This window comes from Aotus nancymaae, unplaced genomic scaffold (genome assembly GCF_030222135.1).
Source record: "Aotus nancymaae isolate 86718 unplaced genomic scaffold, 86718_ANA_hifiasm-v0.15.2.pri h1tg000014l, whole genome shotgun sequence".
Classification (NCBI taxonomy): Eukaryota; Metazoa; Chordata; class Mammalia; order Primates; family Aotidae; genus Aotus; species Aotus nancymaae.
The window spans coordinates 87,616,614-87,631,101 of NW_026988425.1; the positions used below are offsets into that span (position 1 = coordinate 87,616,614).

The 14,488-nt window shown below is 36.7% G+C and overlaps 1 protein-coding gene and 1 pseudogene across 1 annotated transcript in view; both read left to right on the top strand.

Annotated features, from left to right (window-relative positions):
- The window catches only part of FAM81B (family with sequence similarity 81 member B), a 66,549-nt gene extending 52,720 nt beyond the window's left edge, over nucleotides 1-13,829 (top strand). The window contains exons 8-10 of the mRNA XM_064376161.1: nucleotides 10,082-10,217; nucleotides 11,797-11,992; nucleotides 13,661-13,829. Of these exons, the coding sequence (XP_064232231.1) occupies nucleotides 10,082-10,217; nucleotides 11,797-11,992; nucleotides 13,661-13,794 (466 nt within the window). The 3' untranslated portion in view covers nucleotides 13,795-13,829. The remainder of the gene's footprint in view (nucleotides 1-10,081; nucleotides 10,218-11,796; nucleotides 11,993-13,660) is intronic.
- Nucleotides 648-4,371, top strand: LOC105734616 (RNA transcription, translation and transport factor protein-like; annotated as a pseudogene).
- Nucleotides 13,830-14,488: the final 659 nt, after the last annotated feature.

A 14,488-nucleotide genomic window follows, 5' to 3' on the forward strand; every position in this document is an offset into this window, starting at 1 on the left:
CCTTTTTTGTTTAAATTATCATTTCCCAAGGTCATGGTGCAGGCAGAGGGAAATTCTAGTTACTTGGATACTATTGTACTGTCTCTTATGCTCTTCTTATTCTTTTTCCTCTATGTCTCACACCATTTGGGTTTAATGCCCTGGTCAAATCCGGTATCCTGACAATACTCTACTTTCTCCATTTTTCCCCTGTTGCTACTATATTTTATTAAATCTAAGTGCCATTGAATATAACATGCACCATTATAATTTTGTGCCTATAAGATATGAAGCTAACAATTAAACCATAGCATATCAACATTTTAAGATAACTCTTGATTTTGGAGATGCTAAAATGGGAAATATGTGTGTCTTATAAGTTGGTGTAAAACAATAGCCATCACTAAAACTTGGAGAAGCAGTTGTCTTGAGTAAACAGAAAATACTCTAAGAAAGCATTTCTACATTCTTAAATTCTAGCACAATGAGGGTGTTCAGTGGATAGCTGTGTGATACAAGATCTAATGTCTTTAGCTTGTAATTAAGAAAAAACTCTCCAAAGGAAAAGTAGAAAAGTCCTATGTTTCTAGATATAAAGACTAAGAATAGGAAGGGATGGCATTGATAAACTGAAATGGAAGGCTAACTTAAAGGGTTAAGGTTTGTTAATGAGTGGAAAAGAGAAAAAGGAGATGTTTGAGATCCAGGGCTAACTGCTTCATGACTAATGATGCTTATCTTTTCTGTCTTTGGTATTGTGGGAATTTGGCTTATAGAAAGTCATCTAAGCAGTTAAATCTGAATCTGGACACTTTTATAATAGTGTAAACTTGAATTTTTTTCTCACTTTAAGTAATGAAGTCTTAACATTTCAGTAGTATTACAGTAGGTGACAGTAAATCTATAAACAATGCTTTTCTTCAGGCAAATACTTATGAGACCTAATAATTCATTTAGTGACACAATTGACTCTTTTATATTTAAATTTTCTCCAATTTTAAAAATTAACAATATGCATTAATTGTAACAAAAAACAAAAGTGAAAAAAGAGATTATCATCTCAGCTTTCTATTGTAATCAATGTTAACACCAGGGACATATCCTTCCTCAATTTCCTCCTTGTTAATATAAACATATAACAGAGAAACGATATGTATATATTATATGTATAGAAGCAGCATGGGTTTAAAAAACAATTTCTATACATATTACTCAATTATTTGATTTTTCTAGTACATCCTGTATGTCTCTCCAGATTAGTAAATATTATTCTGACATTATTTTTCATAGCTATACAACCTTTTAACTTATATATGTGCCATAATTAATTCAACCATTTATCTTATTGCCGAATTGATTATTTCTAGTTTATGACCACCACAAAAAAACAAAAAAAGTATTATGTGTATATCCTTAGATATCCTTAAATACTGGCACTTTTATTTCTATAGGCAAGCTTCCTAGGTTAAAGAACATATATATATATGTGTGTGTGTGTGTATATATATATACACACACACAATATATATACACACACATATATATTTATTTATTTAATTTTATAAATTTCTTCTTAAAAATGTTTGTTGTAAGATTTTAGACTTTTACCAGAAACATACAAGAAGACCTGTCTCTGCATTTTGACCAACAGTGAATGTGTTCTCTTTTTAATACTGGCCAAAGGATGAAAAAGCATCTGTTTTAATTTGCATTCCCTTTTCCATTTGAATTTTCTGTGAATTGCCTATTATTACTTATCAAATTTTGTATTGGGATTTTTGTCATTTTCTTATCAATTTGTAGGATTCTTTCATGTTAGAGATACTAACCATTTGACTGAGATATGTATTGAAAATGTATTTTGCTCAAAGAGAAAGTAACATAGGGCTTTTTTTGTTTTTCAATCAGAGGACTTCTGTTTCAATCTAGTATACTGTATTTAGTTTTTAACAAGTTTAACTTTGAACAAAAATAAGAATAAGTAGTTCCACTACTTTAAAAAAAAAAAAAAAAGTAAATTGCTGCTAATGTTAGGATTTTGAGGTACACATAAATTCAAAAATAAAGTAGATAGTGTATAGAATTTGCCTTTTTAAAGAAAGAACTGTCTCTGAATAAAGAGAATAACTTTTAAATAAAAATATTGTAATAACATCAAAGGTTAAGTTTAGTCAGGCATGGTGGCACACACCTGTAGTCCCAGCTACTCAGAAGGCTGAGGCAAGGAGGCTCGCTTGAACCCAGGAGTTCAGGTTACAATGAGCTGTCATGGCACCACTGCACTCCAGCTTGGATGACAAAGCAAGACCCTGTCTCTAAAAAAATCTTTTAACAAAGGTTAAGGTTAACTTTTGTTTGGCTTGAAGACCAGAAAACCAGACACTACAAGATTGAAGACAGAGGTAATTTAAGAAACACTCACAGCAGTGACTGGCCCAAGTTCTTTGAAAAGTATCTCAGACCAATGGAGAGAACAGAGGCCTCAGAAATAACACCACCCACCTACAACCATCTGATCTTTGACAAACCTGACAAAAAACAAGCAATGGAGAAAGGATTTCCTATTTAATATATGGTGCTGGGAAAACTGGCTAGCCATATACAAAACATTGAAACTGGACCCCTTCCTTACACCTTATACAAAAATTAACTCAAGATAAAGGACTTAAACGTAAGACCTAAAACGATAAAAACCCTAGGAGAAAACCTAGGCAATACCACTCAGGACATAGGCATAGGCAAAGACTTGATGAGTAAAACACCAAAAGCAAAGGCAACAAAAGCCAAAATTGACAAATGGGATCTAATTAAATGAAAGAGCTTCTGTATAGCAAAATAAACTATCATCAGAGTGAACAGGCAACCTACAGAATGGGAGAAAAATTTTGCAATCTATCCATCTGACAAAGAGCTAATATCCAGAACCTACAAAGAACTCAAATACATTTATAAGAAAAAAACAAAGAACCCCATCAAAAAGTGAGTGAAAGATGTGAACAGACACTTCTCAAAAGAAAACATTTATGTGGCCAAGAAACACATGAAAAAAAGCTCATCATCGCTGGTCATTAGATAAATGCAAATCAAAACCACCACAATGAGATACCATCTCATGCCAATTAGAATGGTGATCATTCAAAAGTCAGGAAACAACAGATGCTGGAGAAGAATGTGGAAAAATAGAAAGGCTTTTACACTGTTAGTAGGAGTGTAAATTAGTTCAATTGTGGAAGATTCCTCAAGGTGGTGTGGTGATTCACAAATGTGGTGATTCCTCAAGGATCTAGAATCAGAAATACCATTTGACCCAGCAATCCCATCACTGGGTATATACCCAAGGGATTATAAATCATTCTACTATAAGGAGACCTGCACATGCATGTTTACTGCAGCACTGTTCACAATAACAAAGACTTGGAACCAACCCAAATGCCCATCAGTGATAGACCGTATAAAGAAAATGTGGCACATATACACCATGGAATACTATGCAGCTATAAAAAAGAATGAGTTCATATCCTTTGCAAGGACATAGATGAAGCTGGAAACCACCATTCTCAGCAAACTAACACCAGAACATAAAACCGAACACTGCATGTTCTCATATGTGGGAGCTGAACAATAAGAACACTTGTACACAGGGAGGGGAACATCACATATCAGAGCCTGTTGTGGGGTGGGGACCTGGGGGAAATAGCATTAGGAGAAATACCAAATGTAGATGATGGGTTGATGGCTGCAGTAAACCACCATGGCACGTGTATACCTATATAACAAACCTGCATGTTCTGCATATGTACCCCAGAACTTAAATTTAAAAAAAGAAAAAAGAAAAAAAGAAAAGTACCTGAGAGAGGTTGGCTGTCCTTTCAAGATTTAAGATCAGCAAGAAGCTATTGACTGGCTTCTTGTTTTAGGTGTTAGGCTTGAATATGGAGATAATGCTGAAAAATACAAGGACTTAGTACCTGATAATGCAAAAACTGCTGACAATGCAACCAAAAATGCAGAACCATTGATCAATTTGGATGTAAATAATCCTTATTTTAAGGCTGGTTTAATGGCTTTGGCTAACCTGCTTCAGATTCAATGTCATGATGAGTACATGGTAAAGGTTAAGGCAATTTGAATTTCGGCTCAGAAGCACCTGACATAGGATGCAGTTACTAAGGCAAATCAAACAAAAGAGGGCTTGCCTGTTGATTTAGACGACCATTTATTGGTTTTAACACAGGAGATGCAGTTCTTAATGAAGCTGCTCAAATTCTGTGATTGCTGCATAGAGAAGAGCTCAAAGAGCTACAGAGAAAAATTAATGAAGCCATAGTAGCTGTTCAGACAATTATTGCTGATCTAAAGACAGACCACAGACTGGGAGAAGTTGAGAGATGAACACCTGACCTATTTAATACAACTTCTTCCTATCTATTTAGTACAACTTACCTATTAGTACAACTGGGAACCATGTACACTTCCGGCATGTTTGGAAATCAAATGTCACATTTTGGGGGGAGGAATCCCAGAAAAATGACTATGTTCTAGAGATTTACCACCATTGCTTTTTTATTTAATAAAGTTTAGAAAAGTAGAAAAAAAAAAAAAAAACAGGAGAGCTGCTGCAGGCTGGGGACACCTTCACTCAGGATCCCTCTGTGGTTACCAGATGTCAATCAAGGAAAATGAGCCAGGTGCCTTGAGGGTGGTAGAGAAGAGACAAGCAATACTGAAAAAGTTTCTCCACGCCATACTTACACCCAGGTGTCTTGGCGGGGACCCCAGGAGCAAATGCCTTCAAAATGCAGAGGTAATTCCATCTCCACCACCACCCTCATTAGTAAATTGAAACCTGAGATGATAGCTTTCATGTCACCTCACTTGCCAAGAGACAATTAAAACCTGTCCAGACAGGTTGTCAAAATGATACCAGCGGTTAAAACATACAAAGAGCCTTGGCTTCCATCGCCACCTTTCCTGGTGGCCGAGCACCAGAAACGCAGCTGCAGCACCTCAAAGTTTACATGCGCATTTTTCAAAATCAAAACAATGCGTCTGCAAATCAAAAAAAAAAAAAAAAAGGTTAAATAGGCAATCTTCCCATTTAGAAACATTTACAAATTCAAGTTTAATGGTCAACGAAACTTATATTGAACTTAAAAGCTACAATGTTTTCTGAGGGTTTTCTAGTGAATTGATGGGATTTGGGCACAGATCACCAGAGCCGACAAAGGACACACACTGAACCCCTCCACTGTGCCTCCTGCTCAGAAGGTTCCTCCTCAGAGCTTCTGCTAAGTAATGTCCTTAGCCAACTACTTAGTGCTTACATAGCAAGAGTCTTGGCCATTAGGAAATAAAGCTGTCTTTTAACAAGGGTTTGTTTGGCCGGGACAGCACTTACCAGTCACTCCCTAGATAGCTCTTACTGCTGACGCTTGTTTAGTAGACAGTGATTTATAAGAAAATAAAAAGTATTTGGTCAATGAGGCAAATGCATAGACCCAAATAATATCATCCAACTTTGAAAACACTACCACAGTAGAAAGTTAAAAATTACCCAAGGTGGAGATATGCCACATTCAACTTTGTATGTTTAGCACCCAGCACATTGAAACACAAGTAGAAGTCAATGAATGAATGAAAGATTTCTGAGCACCTTTATTATGTAAATTGTGTTTGAGAACATCCAAACGTAATCCTTGCCACTTACAGTTGGGAAGAAAAAACAGAAGTGAAAAGCTAAACACAGGAAAAGTAAAAGTTAAGACAAGGTAAATGAGATATCATCAGGCAGAAATAATAAATATAGTAATTGTCATTTATGAATGCCTACCAACCACTAGCACTGAAGATACTCAATGCATTCAGCTCTGCAGGGTGGGTCTTATTTACTCCTATCTTTTTTCTTCTTTCATTCTCATCTGACATCCAGGAAATTTATCCCTATCTTAAATATTAGGAGATTTACAATCATAAAGATTAATTTGCCAAAATCACATAGCTAGAAAGTATCCGACTCTAAAGCTCAAATGGTTTTTATCAATTCATGAAGTCTCCATCTCACAATTCTATCTATTGTAAACTAATTCTGCTACAAAAATTTTAAAAAGGGAAAGACCAGATCTGCTTGGATGGCTGAGAAACAGGCTGCAAATGTACTGGGATTTTAACACTTTGGAACAGCCAAGAAACAAAAGTCTTTCTATCAGAGTGGAGGTAGAATTGATTTTTAGTGTCACTAATTAGAAATCATATAAAATTAAGAGGAAATTAGTTTGAGAGTTCTATCTATAGGTGCAAAGTCAGTAGAAAAATAGCATGTCTTAGAATTCTTGGTTTCTGATGTGAAACTTAGAATCTTAGACTCAAAACTCCAAAGAAATAATAGCATATGGTCTGTCTTAAGCTCTTTTTCAAATATGATTACAAAAAATAAAAATATCTTCTGTTTGTCAGCAAATGAAAGGCCACTAATTCTTTTTACATTCACACTTGGTCAAAGCCCTATCTTTTTACATTCACACTTGGTCAAAGCCCTATCTAAGTTCTTGAGAGCCTGATAGCAGTAATAGTTTCCAAGAATTCAAACTCTTGGAAAACTTCATTCAGTAGATTTTAACATAAGACACTGGGTTTGGGACATAAGTGTACTGGCAAAACTGGCCTAGGATGGAGCTACATCCTCATTTCTGTATGTCAACCATGACCAAGAAAGGCAGACCCTGGCTGCCTTCACCACCAACCCCTCACCCAAGTCTCTTCCCTGTGCTCTGCTATTCCTGTAGATCTTCACTCAACTTTCCTTCACTCTTTTGTAACTTTCTCCCCTGTAATTGCTCTTGGTGTATATTTTAACTTGATTAAATCAGCGTAAATATTTAAAAACAAAAGCATAAAGACAACCAATAGCCCTCATCATCCTAGTGAGGTCCCTAGTTATAATTTAAATGTCTGGCTTTTGTGTTTGAGAAAAAGGAAAGAAAAAGCTCTATCTAATCACCTATCTATCTACAGCTGATATAAATACTCTTATACCTATTGAAATAGAAGACTTGGGATCTAAAACGTAAATGTCATCTAAGATAGATTCATACTGCTGAGATTTTGTAAGTTCTGTAATTAATACATTTCTAAGTTCTATAATTAATATATTATGGCAAATCATGTCCATTATGTCTGGGAAAAGCCTATGCAAAAAAAAAAAAAGTATTATACAAACCTCTATTTTATTTATTCTTTTTGTGTCTCAAGAAGACAGCTGATTCAAAAAGACTTCCAAATTTTAATAAACTACCAACAGAGTCCAACTTCTGAGTGTTCCTAGGAAAATTAATCCCCAATTGCAAGCAAATCTTGTAATAAAACGATCATAAGTAGTAATTCATTCTTTATGGCTTTAATTTCAGAATTTCAATTACTAATGTGCCTTTCCAGAGATATTACATGGGCGTATTTAATGGTTTCTTGGTTTTCAAGGATGTTAATATTGTATCAGTGACAAAAGAGTGAATGCTCTCATTTATTTACTATACAGTAAAGGTGAGCACTGAAGGCTGGATTCTCAATTGTAAAGCTATTTCTTGATTATCTGGGGATTTACTGGCCCCTTAGCTATGACTATTAATTAATACTTCCACCAGAGACAGGGAGAGGAAGATGAAAACCAAAGCAGATTAGATTTCGAAATAGCTTGACAAATCTGATTTGTCATTTGTCAGCAATGCTAATAAAAGATACTTAATGAGAAAGAATGGTCCATTTGTTCATTTAGCCAACATCTATTTATTGAGCACTTACTATATTCTAGGCATTGTTCACAGCCATCAACAATGCAAAATTCTTGCTTTCATGGAGCTTAAGTTTTAGTGGAGAAGATAGAACACAAATTAGTGTACGTCAGATGGTGATGAAAATTTTGGAGACAAATTAAGTAGGGTAAGAGAATAGGAAATTTCCAGTAAGGAGAAGGAATTCTATTTTTTTAAGGTGGTGTATGAATATAAATCTGAATGAAATGAGGGCAGGAGCCAATGGATATTCTGAGGAAGAATATTCCAGATAGAGAAAACAGTTGGCTAAAATGAGGGAGTCTACATATTCAGTGGGTGGGCTTATTTGTCTGAGATCCAACAGCTGTTAACCAATAGCACAGGTGATTGGGAATCATGATTAGACTAAGAACACTAATAGAAACCAATTTCATCTTCTTCAGTGCTGAGGTGCTCAACAGTCAATCAAGATATGCTTCATATCTACGTGAAAAATATCACCAGAGAGTCAAAAATAATGTGAGAATTCAGAGGACAAAGATCAGAAATTAGCTATCAGATTGTAACTCATATAACTATTGGAAAATTAACTTACATTTCCCATTCCTTGGTTTCATTATCTAAGTCAAGTTTTCTCAACCTCAGCACTATCGGTATTTTGGCTGCATCATTCTTTGTTGTGGGTCTCTCCTATGCATTGTAAGATGTTTAGCAGCATCCCTGGTGTCTACCAACTAGATGCCAGTAACACCTCTCAGTTGTGACAACCAAGATTGTCTCCAGATATTAGCAAATGGCCCCTGGGGGTGAGAAGGTGGGAGGGGGCAACTGCCCCCAGTTGAAAGCTATTAGCCTAAAAATAATGATTTCACAGAACTTGTATCTTCTAATTAGAAGCCCAAACACTTTTTCCAGAGAGCAAGAGAGGCATGTACATGCAGTGTAAGTCCAGCATGACTTAAGCAATTAATTTCCGATGATAAACATTGCAAACGAAATTATCTGCATATAATTTTGCCTGAAAACATCAGAGCAATTATTACTTTATCTGTACCATACATTGTAAGGTAGAATGAATATTTTCAATAACAAACATTGTTCTTGCCAACCTAAGTTTGCCTATTCTAAAAGGGAATTTTAAGCCAACATCTTATCATGAACAAGTCACATGCAGAAAATACACACAGAAACTACTCACAAGTCCTCTCCCTCATCCCACCTCTTCCCAGTCCCATACCTCATTTAATTCAGATTGGAATTTCCTCTTCTCAAACGTTTAGCCACTCTAGACTTTTCAGCTGATGATACATTATTCCAACCCTTTGATCCACTTCCATTTTTTTAAATCCTTCATTCTCTGTTATTTAACACTTCCATAGTGGATCATCTTGATAGTCCCATAGATCCCTTTCCTGTTCCTCCATTACTTCTGTTTTTACCCCACATGAGTCGTCGTTCAGAGCCTCTTAAAACACCCCCTAAAAAAATCCACTCACACAGACCCATTGGTAGAACGGGGACTTTATGGAAGATTTTGCCTGAGACAAAGGCAACCTAAAGTCCCCCCTGGCGCCTTCCCCAGGTTCTCTTGGGGCTTTCTCCCTCCACTCTCCTGCCTCTGACCTTTCTCTCCTCTGCTAGACAATGCAGGTCCTCTCTGCCCCTGCTCATCTCCGAGCCACACACTGGCACTTAGAGAGCAGGAATCAGCAAACTATCACCCTTAGCCACATTTACCCACAGCTAAGAACAATTTCTATGCTTTCTAATCATTAAAAAAGAATTCCATTTCATGACGTGAATATTACATAAAGTTTGATTAGGATATAACCACAGTCATTTCTTTACATATTATCTGTGGCTGCTTTCCCACTGCAATGGAGCACTGAGTGGTTACAACAGAGACCAAATGACCCACAATGCCTAAAATATTTACTATCTGGCATTTGACTGACAACTCCTAGCATGAATAATAGTTCCCACCCCAGTGAACTTATCAAAGTATTTCCTCCACACACAAGCAGTGAGCCCCAGGCCATGAGAGGAATTCTGCATGGATAACACTAAATTTCGGTGTGGCTGTGGTTAGCTCCTAGCCAACAGAGCTCCTGTCACTGTGATGATGTATTTTAGGGTATGTAACAGTAGCTGGACTGAACTCAAGCTCAGGACAGGAACACAGAGTGTACTTACCTGGCCTCTCCACCTCCCACATCACCCCACAAATACTTGGCTAGGCACATGGAGTCTCAATTGCCTCAAAAAATGCAACACTAATTTTTTGTTTTATGTTTAAATTCACTTATTAAAATGGAACAAAACATTTTTTCCCTTAGATTTAATTCACTTTCAAGTAATCTGTATGAAGAAGTTGAAAATAATAAAAAATGGACAGAAAACCAATTTATCAAATATAGAAAAGACCACCTGGGCCATATAAATGAATGTCTGAAGGTCCTACAGGAGAAACTGGTGAGGAGTTCTGTTATTTTGTGAAGTAAACACCTGCATGGTCCTTGTCTGGATGAGTAATGAGTAAAGGTCTGGGAGGTTGCACTTCCGTATTTATGGTAATCTTCACTGCTTCAGTAACTTTTTTTTCTAAGCACTACAACAGAGGTCCAGAGGCCTGCCTTCTGGTCCTGTTTGCTACTCCCCAACTCTGCAAACCTGTGTTTCTCTGCGTGTGCTCTACTTGTACCAAAAGAATCTGAAGAGGTTTTTTTTAAAAAAAAATACAGATTGCCATCCCAGACCTAGGGAGTCTGACTCTCTCGGGGCCTCCCCTGGGAGTCAGTGGTTATAGGCTCACTCCCTGGGTGATGTGCAGGCAAGTCACTTCACTTTTCTGGAGATCCCTTAGTAGATTAAAGGTTTTCAAAACTCCTTATTCAGATCACACCATGTAAAGACAACCCAAGCTTTAGGGTGAGGCTACCAAGATGTATGAGAAATATACTTATTTCAGGGGCTCCCTCTCCCACTGCAACCAGCACATCTTACCCAAAGGGACGGGCAGCACAGCGCCATGACTGTGGTAAATGACTGCCAGTCCTGAAGGTGACCAAAATAAAATGTTTTGAGAACTTGAGGCAGAGAGACTATAGGCAGAGGCAGCTCAGGAAATAATGTCCCCAGCTCCAACCTGAGTTTGTAAACAGCTGATAGAGTGACAAAGGAGTCCAAGAATTGGAGATAAACATAAAGCTTTATCACTGGTGAGGCTATGGAAGTATGTGTGGTGAGCTCTGCGGCTGCCAGGTGGGCCTGCTAGCTCTTCACTCCTGAATTAGGCAGATTTCTTTACCAGTTATAGGCAGCACTAGGTTAACCATGGGGTCATCTTGCAGGCAGAAGCCTCCCACCGTAAGGAACACAGAGACTGGAATCCACCATTCCTGAGGCAGATGGGGCCAAAGAGAGGAGAACCAAAGGGGTCATACCTGCCATGCCCAGTTCCTGCTCCCAGATTCCCTGTGGAGAAGTGAGGAGAAAAGCGGCTAATTATCCTAAGGCTGCCTCTGCAGTCCCTACCTCGGTTACACATTAGAATCACCTGGAGAGTGTTTAAATCGTATCAGTTCTTGAGCTCCATCACAGACCAATTAAATCTGGATTTGATTGATTTAATTAAGTTCTGGGGGTGGGGTATAGTCCAGGTGATTCTAATAAACTACTGGCATGGCAAGTCACTATTCTAGCTGAAGTCTGTCCACATAGAGGTATGATATTTGAGGGGGCATGTCCAGAGAGCTCAGAAAAAGCGGTATCTAAAACGTCTTTGAACATTAGACTAAAACACCAAATTTTCAAGACATTTCAGCCACGCTACAGCCCTTTTCTTTTATCCCATAACATGTTGAATTCCAGAAACTACAAATGAACAGGGCCAAAGGGATTAACTCTCATGAACACAGTTTTAGATACAAAAAAACTTGGTTTGAATTTTCATGCTTAGCATGGAAAAATGAATGTTAAAAACATTTTCTCTAAGCTGACGGATAAATCCTTGTAAGTTTTCTGAAGTTTTATCCCATAATCTCTTTTACAGGAAAAGTCTGAAAATAAAATGGAAGAAAAACTGCTGCAGCTTTCAAGCAAAGTAGAGAATTTCATTAACACACAGAAACAGGAAACACAACTAAGTAAAGTAAAGCTTATGGAAAATAAATTGTCCAAAAAGATGGAACTAATGGAAAAGCAGATCTGGGGTGAATTACAGACAATGCAGAATGAATATCAATCAGGTGAGCAGATACCTTTTATTAAGTAAAGAGCATCTGTCCTTTTCTGTTCAATCCCTCAGTCTTCTACTTCGAGCTAATGGCCAGGGATTAATCTTGTCATTAGGGATTTAATGCACTTTTCTAAATATCCTATAGAATGTGAGTATTATACTGGAAGGTATATAAATAAACTTTCTTCATTCATATTTGGCAATGTTATAGGCCTGCCATTGGTGTGAGTTTGTTTGTTTGTTGTTGTTGTTGTTTCTCTCTAAGATCATAGAATCATGGAATTGTCAGACTTGGAAAATCCTTGGAGATACCCAACATGTGACTTGTGGGTATGTTATAAAATTAGGAGCCTAAATCAAATGCCCTTCTCATTGAACTACAAGTAATGAGCTTGGACAGATGTCAGACTGGAGACCTGACCTTTAGAAGTGAGAAAGAGAGATGAATTAGCAGAGTCCAGTATAATGACTGCTTTTCTTTTAAAGAGGCTAATGGCAGCAGTGTCAAGCTGAGCTAACATCAAAGAGGATTAATTTGAAAGGCTCATCTAATTTGTCAAAGGGAAGGACATGGAATAGGTGCTGTAGAGCAGCCATCTGCCTTGAGTCATAATTCTGAGGGAATTACCAGGACTCAGAAGAGTTTCTTTACTAGAGAAAGCTCCAAGTCATTTTTTTCTAGATCTCAGAAAAATTCATGTGTAAATTCTACCAAATTTCATCCTGTGTAGATACCTTGGAGGTACCTTGGGAGGACATGATGGTCTCAATCTGCCAGATGTTCCTGGCATTTAAGTAGAGTTTGCTACCTGGAAATTCAACCTTCACAATACACCCACTCCCACCATCATATCAAAATAATGAATTATCTGGCCAGGAATCATGTCCCAAATTTAACTGGCCCTTCTTTTAAAGGCCCTGCTTTGTTTAACTATCAGAAATTTAATTTTACTTATTCTATTAGTAAAACTTCAGGGTGAACTGGAAAATAAATTTACCATCTACAAGTTCTTTCATTTTACTATGGAGAGGAGTTCTAGAAAGGGGGAATTCCAAATTAATGGGTTGCTGCTTTATGCCTTTAATAAAAATGTGTTGAGAAATGACTATATGAAAGGCCCCAGTGAATAACAAAAAGGTTGTACCCTAAGACCTTGAGGTTTGGTAGGTCTGTGGTCATAAGTGACTACACATGCATAAGAGAGATACAAAGTGCCAGGAGAAAGGAAGGGAGCAGGTGGCCACTCTTAGGCCCCTCAAATAGGTTACTTTCAGAGAAGTTTTAAAATCTCATCTGTGATCTTTACCTGCAATTTGGTAACAAGACTGAAAAAGAAATCACTTAAATCTCTTGTTAAAGCACACAGAAAGAAGAAAATATTTTAAATTTTATTCTTGCAATATAGAATTATGCAATATATTTGGGGAGAGGAGAAGAAAAATAAATTTCACAATGAAACCAGATAACCAGATACAAGTTGAAACAATATTGTGAATGGATTTTCATGACATACAAGAAATAGATTATGTACAATTTTAGGCTGGTCTTAATAGAATTTAATGTGCTTTCAATTAAATGATAATTATGGCAAGACTGCCAATTAGCCACTTTGTTGTTTTTTTTTTTAAAGTTCTAATGTATTGCTTTAAGTATACCTATTCTTTTACCTTCTCACAGGATTTAAATCAATTCATGACTCTCTCAGCTCCCTCCAACAAATACAGAAAACAAAGATGGATTTAGAGAAATATAAAGTCCAGAAAGACCTGAAGAAATTACAGCGTAAGATAGTGGAACTGCAGGAAGTATAAATCTTTCCAATCGTCTTTTTTTTTCACCAGCCAATGGAGTGATTTGTTGGGAAAAGTTCTAAAGAAGAAAATTAATATCTCTGGGATGTTTACTGCTTCTAATGTCTCCTTTTAAGGAGATGAATATACTAGAAAAACAATACAGCAAAGAAGCTTTTGATCTCTTGAATTTATTAATGAAAAAACTAAGAAATTTCTTTGTCTGTCTGATTTTTTGTATATTTAGCTACAAATAACAAAAGGGGACTCTACATAAGGTACATGAGTGAAGTAGGCCTGCTGCAGAACCTTAAAGAATTACAGGAGCTCTGGCAAATTGGAGAGCACTTACTCTGTCTAAAAATAATAGCTATTATGTAGCTACGGTTCATAACTAACATATATGTAATCCATTATTATCTAAAGTTCCATTTTTCAAGAGAACTCTCTCCATTTTTAAGTGTTAGCAGCTAATTCAAAATAGTTTTCAAACTATGAGAGACATGCCTGTAAAGCAGACATACTCAGTGGTCAATTTGCAACTTCTAATCTCAATGTTTGTGGCAAATCTAATTTACGCATATTTAAAATATATTTCCCTGGTACTCAATATGTACCAGAATTATAAGCAATTAAGAGCCAACCCATGCAAAATAAGAGAATACAACAGCTTCCATGAAAACATATCCAACATAATTTGACCTAGGTGCTAAAT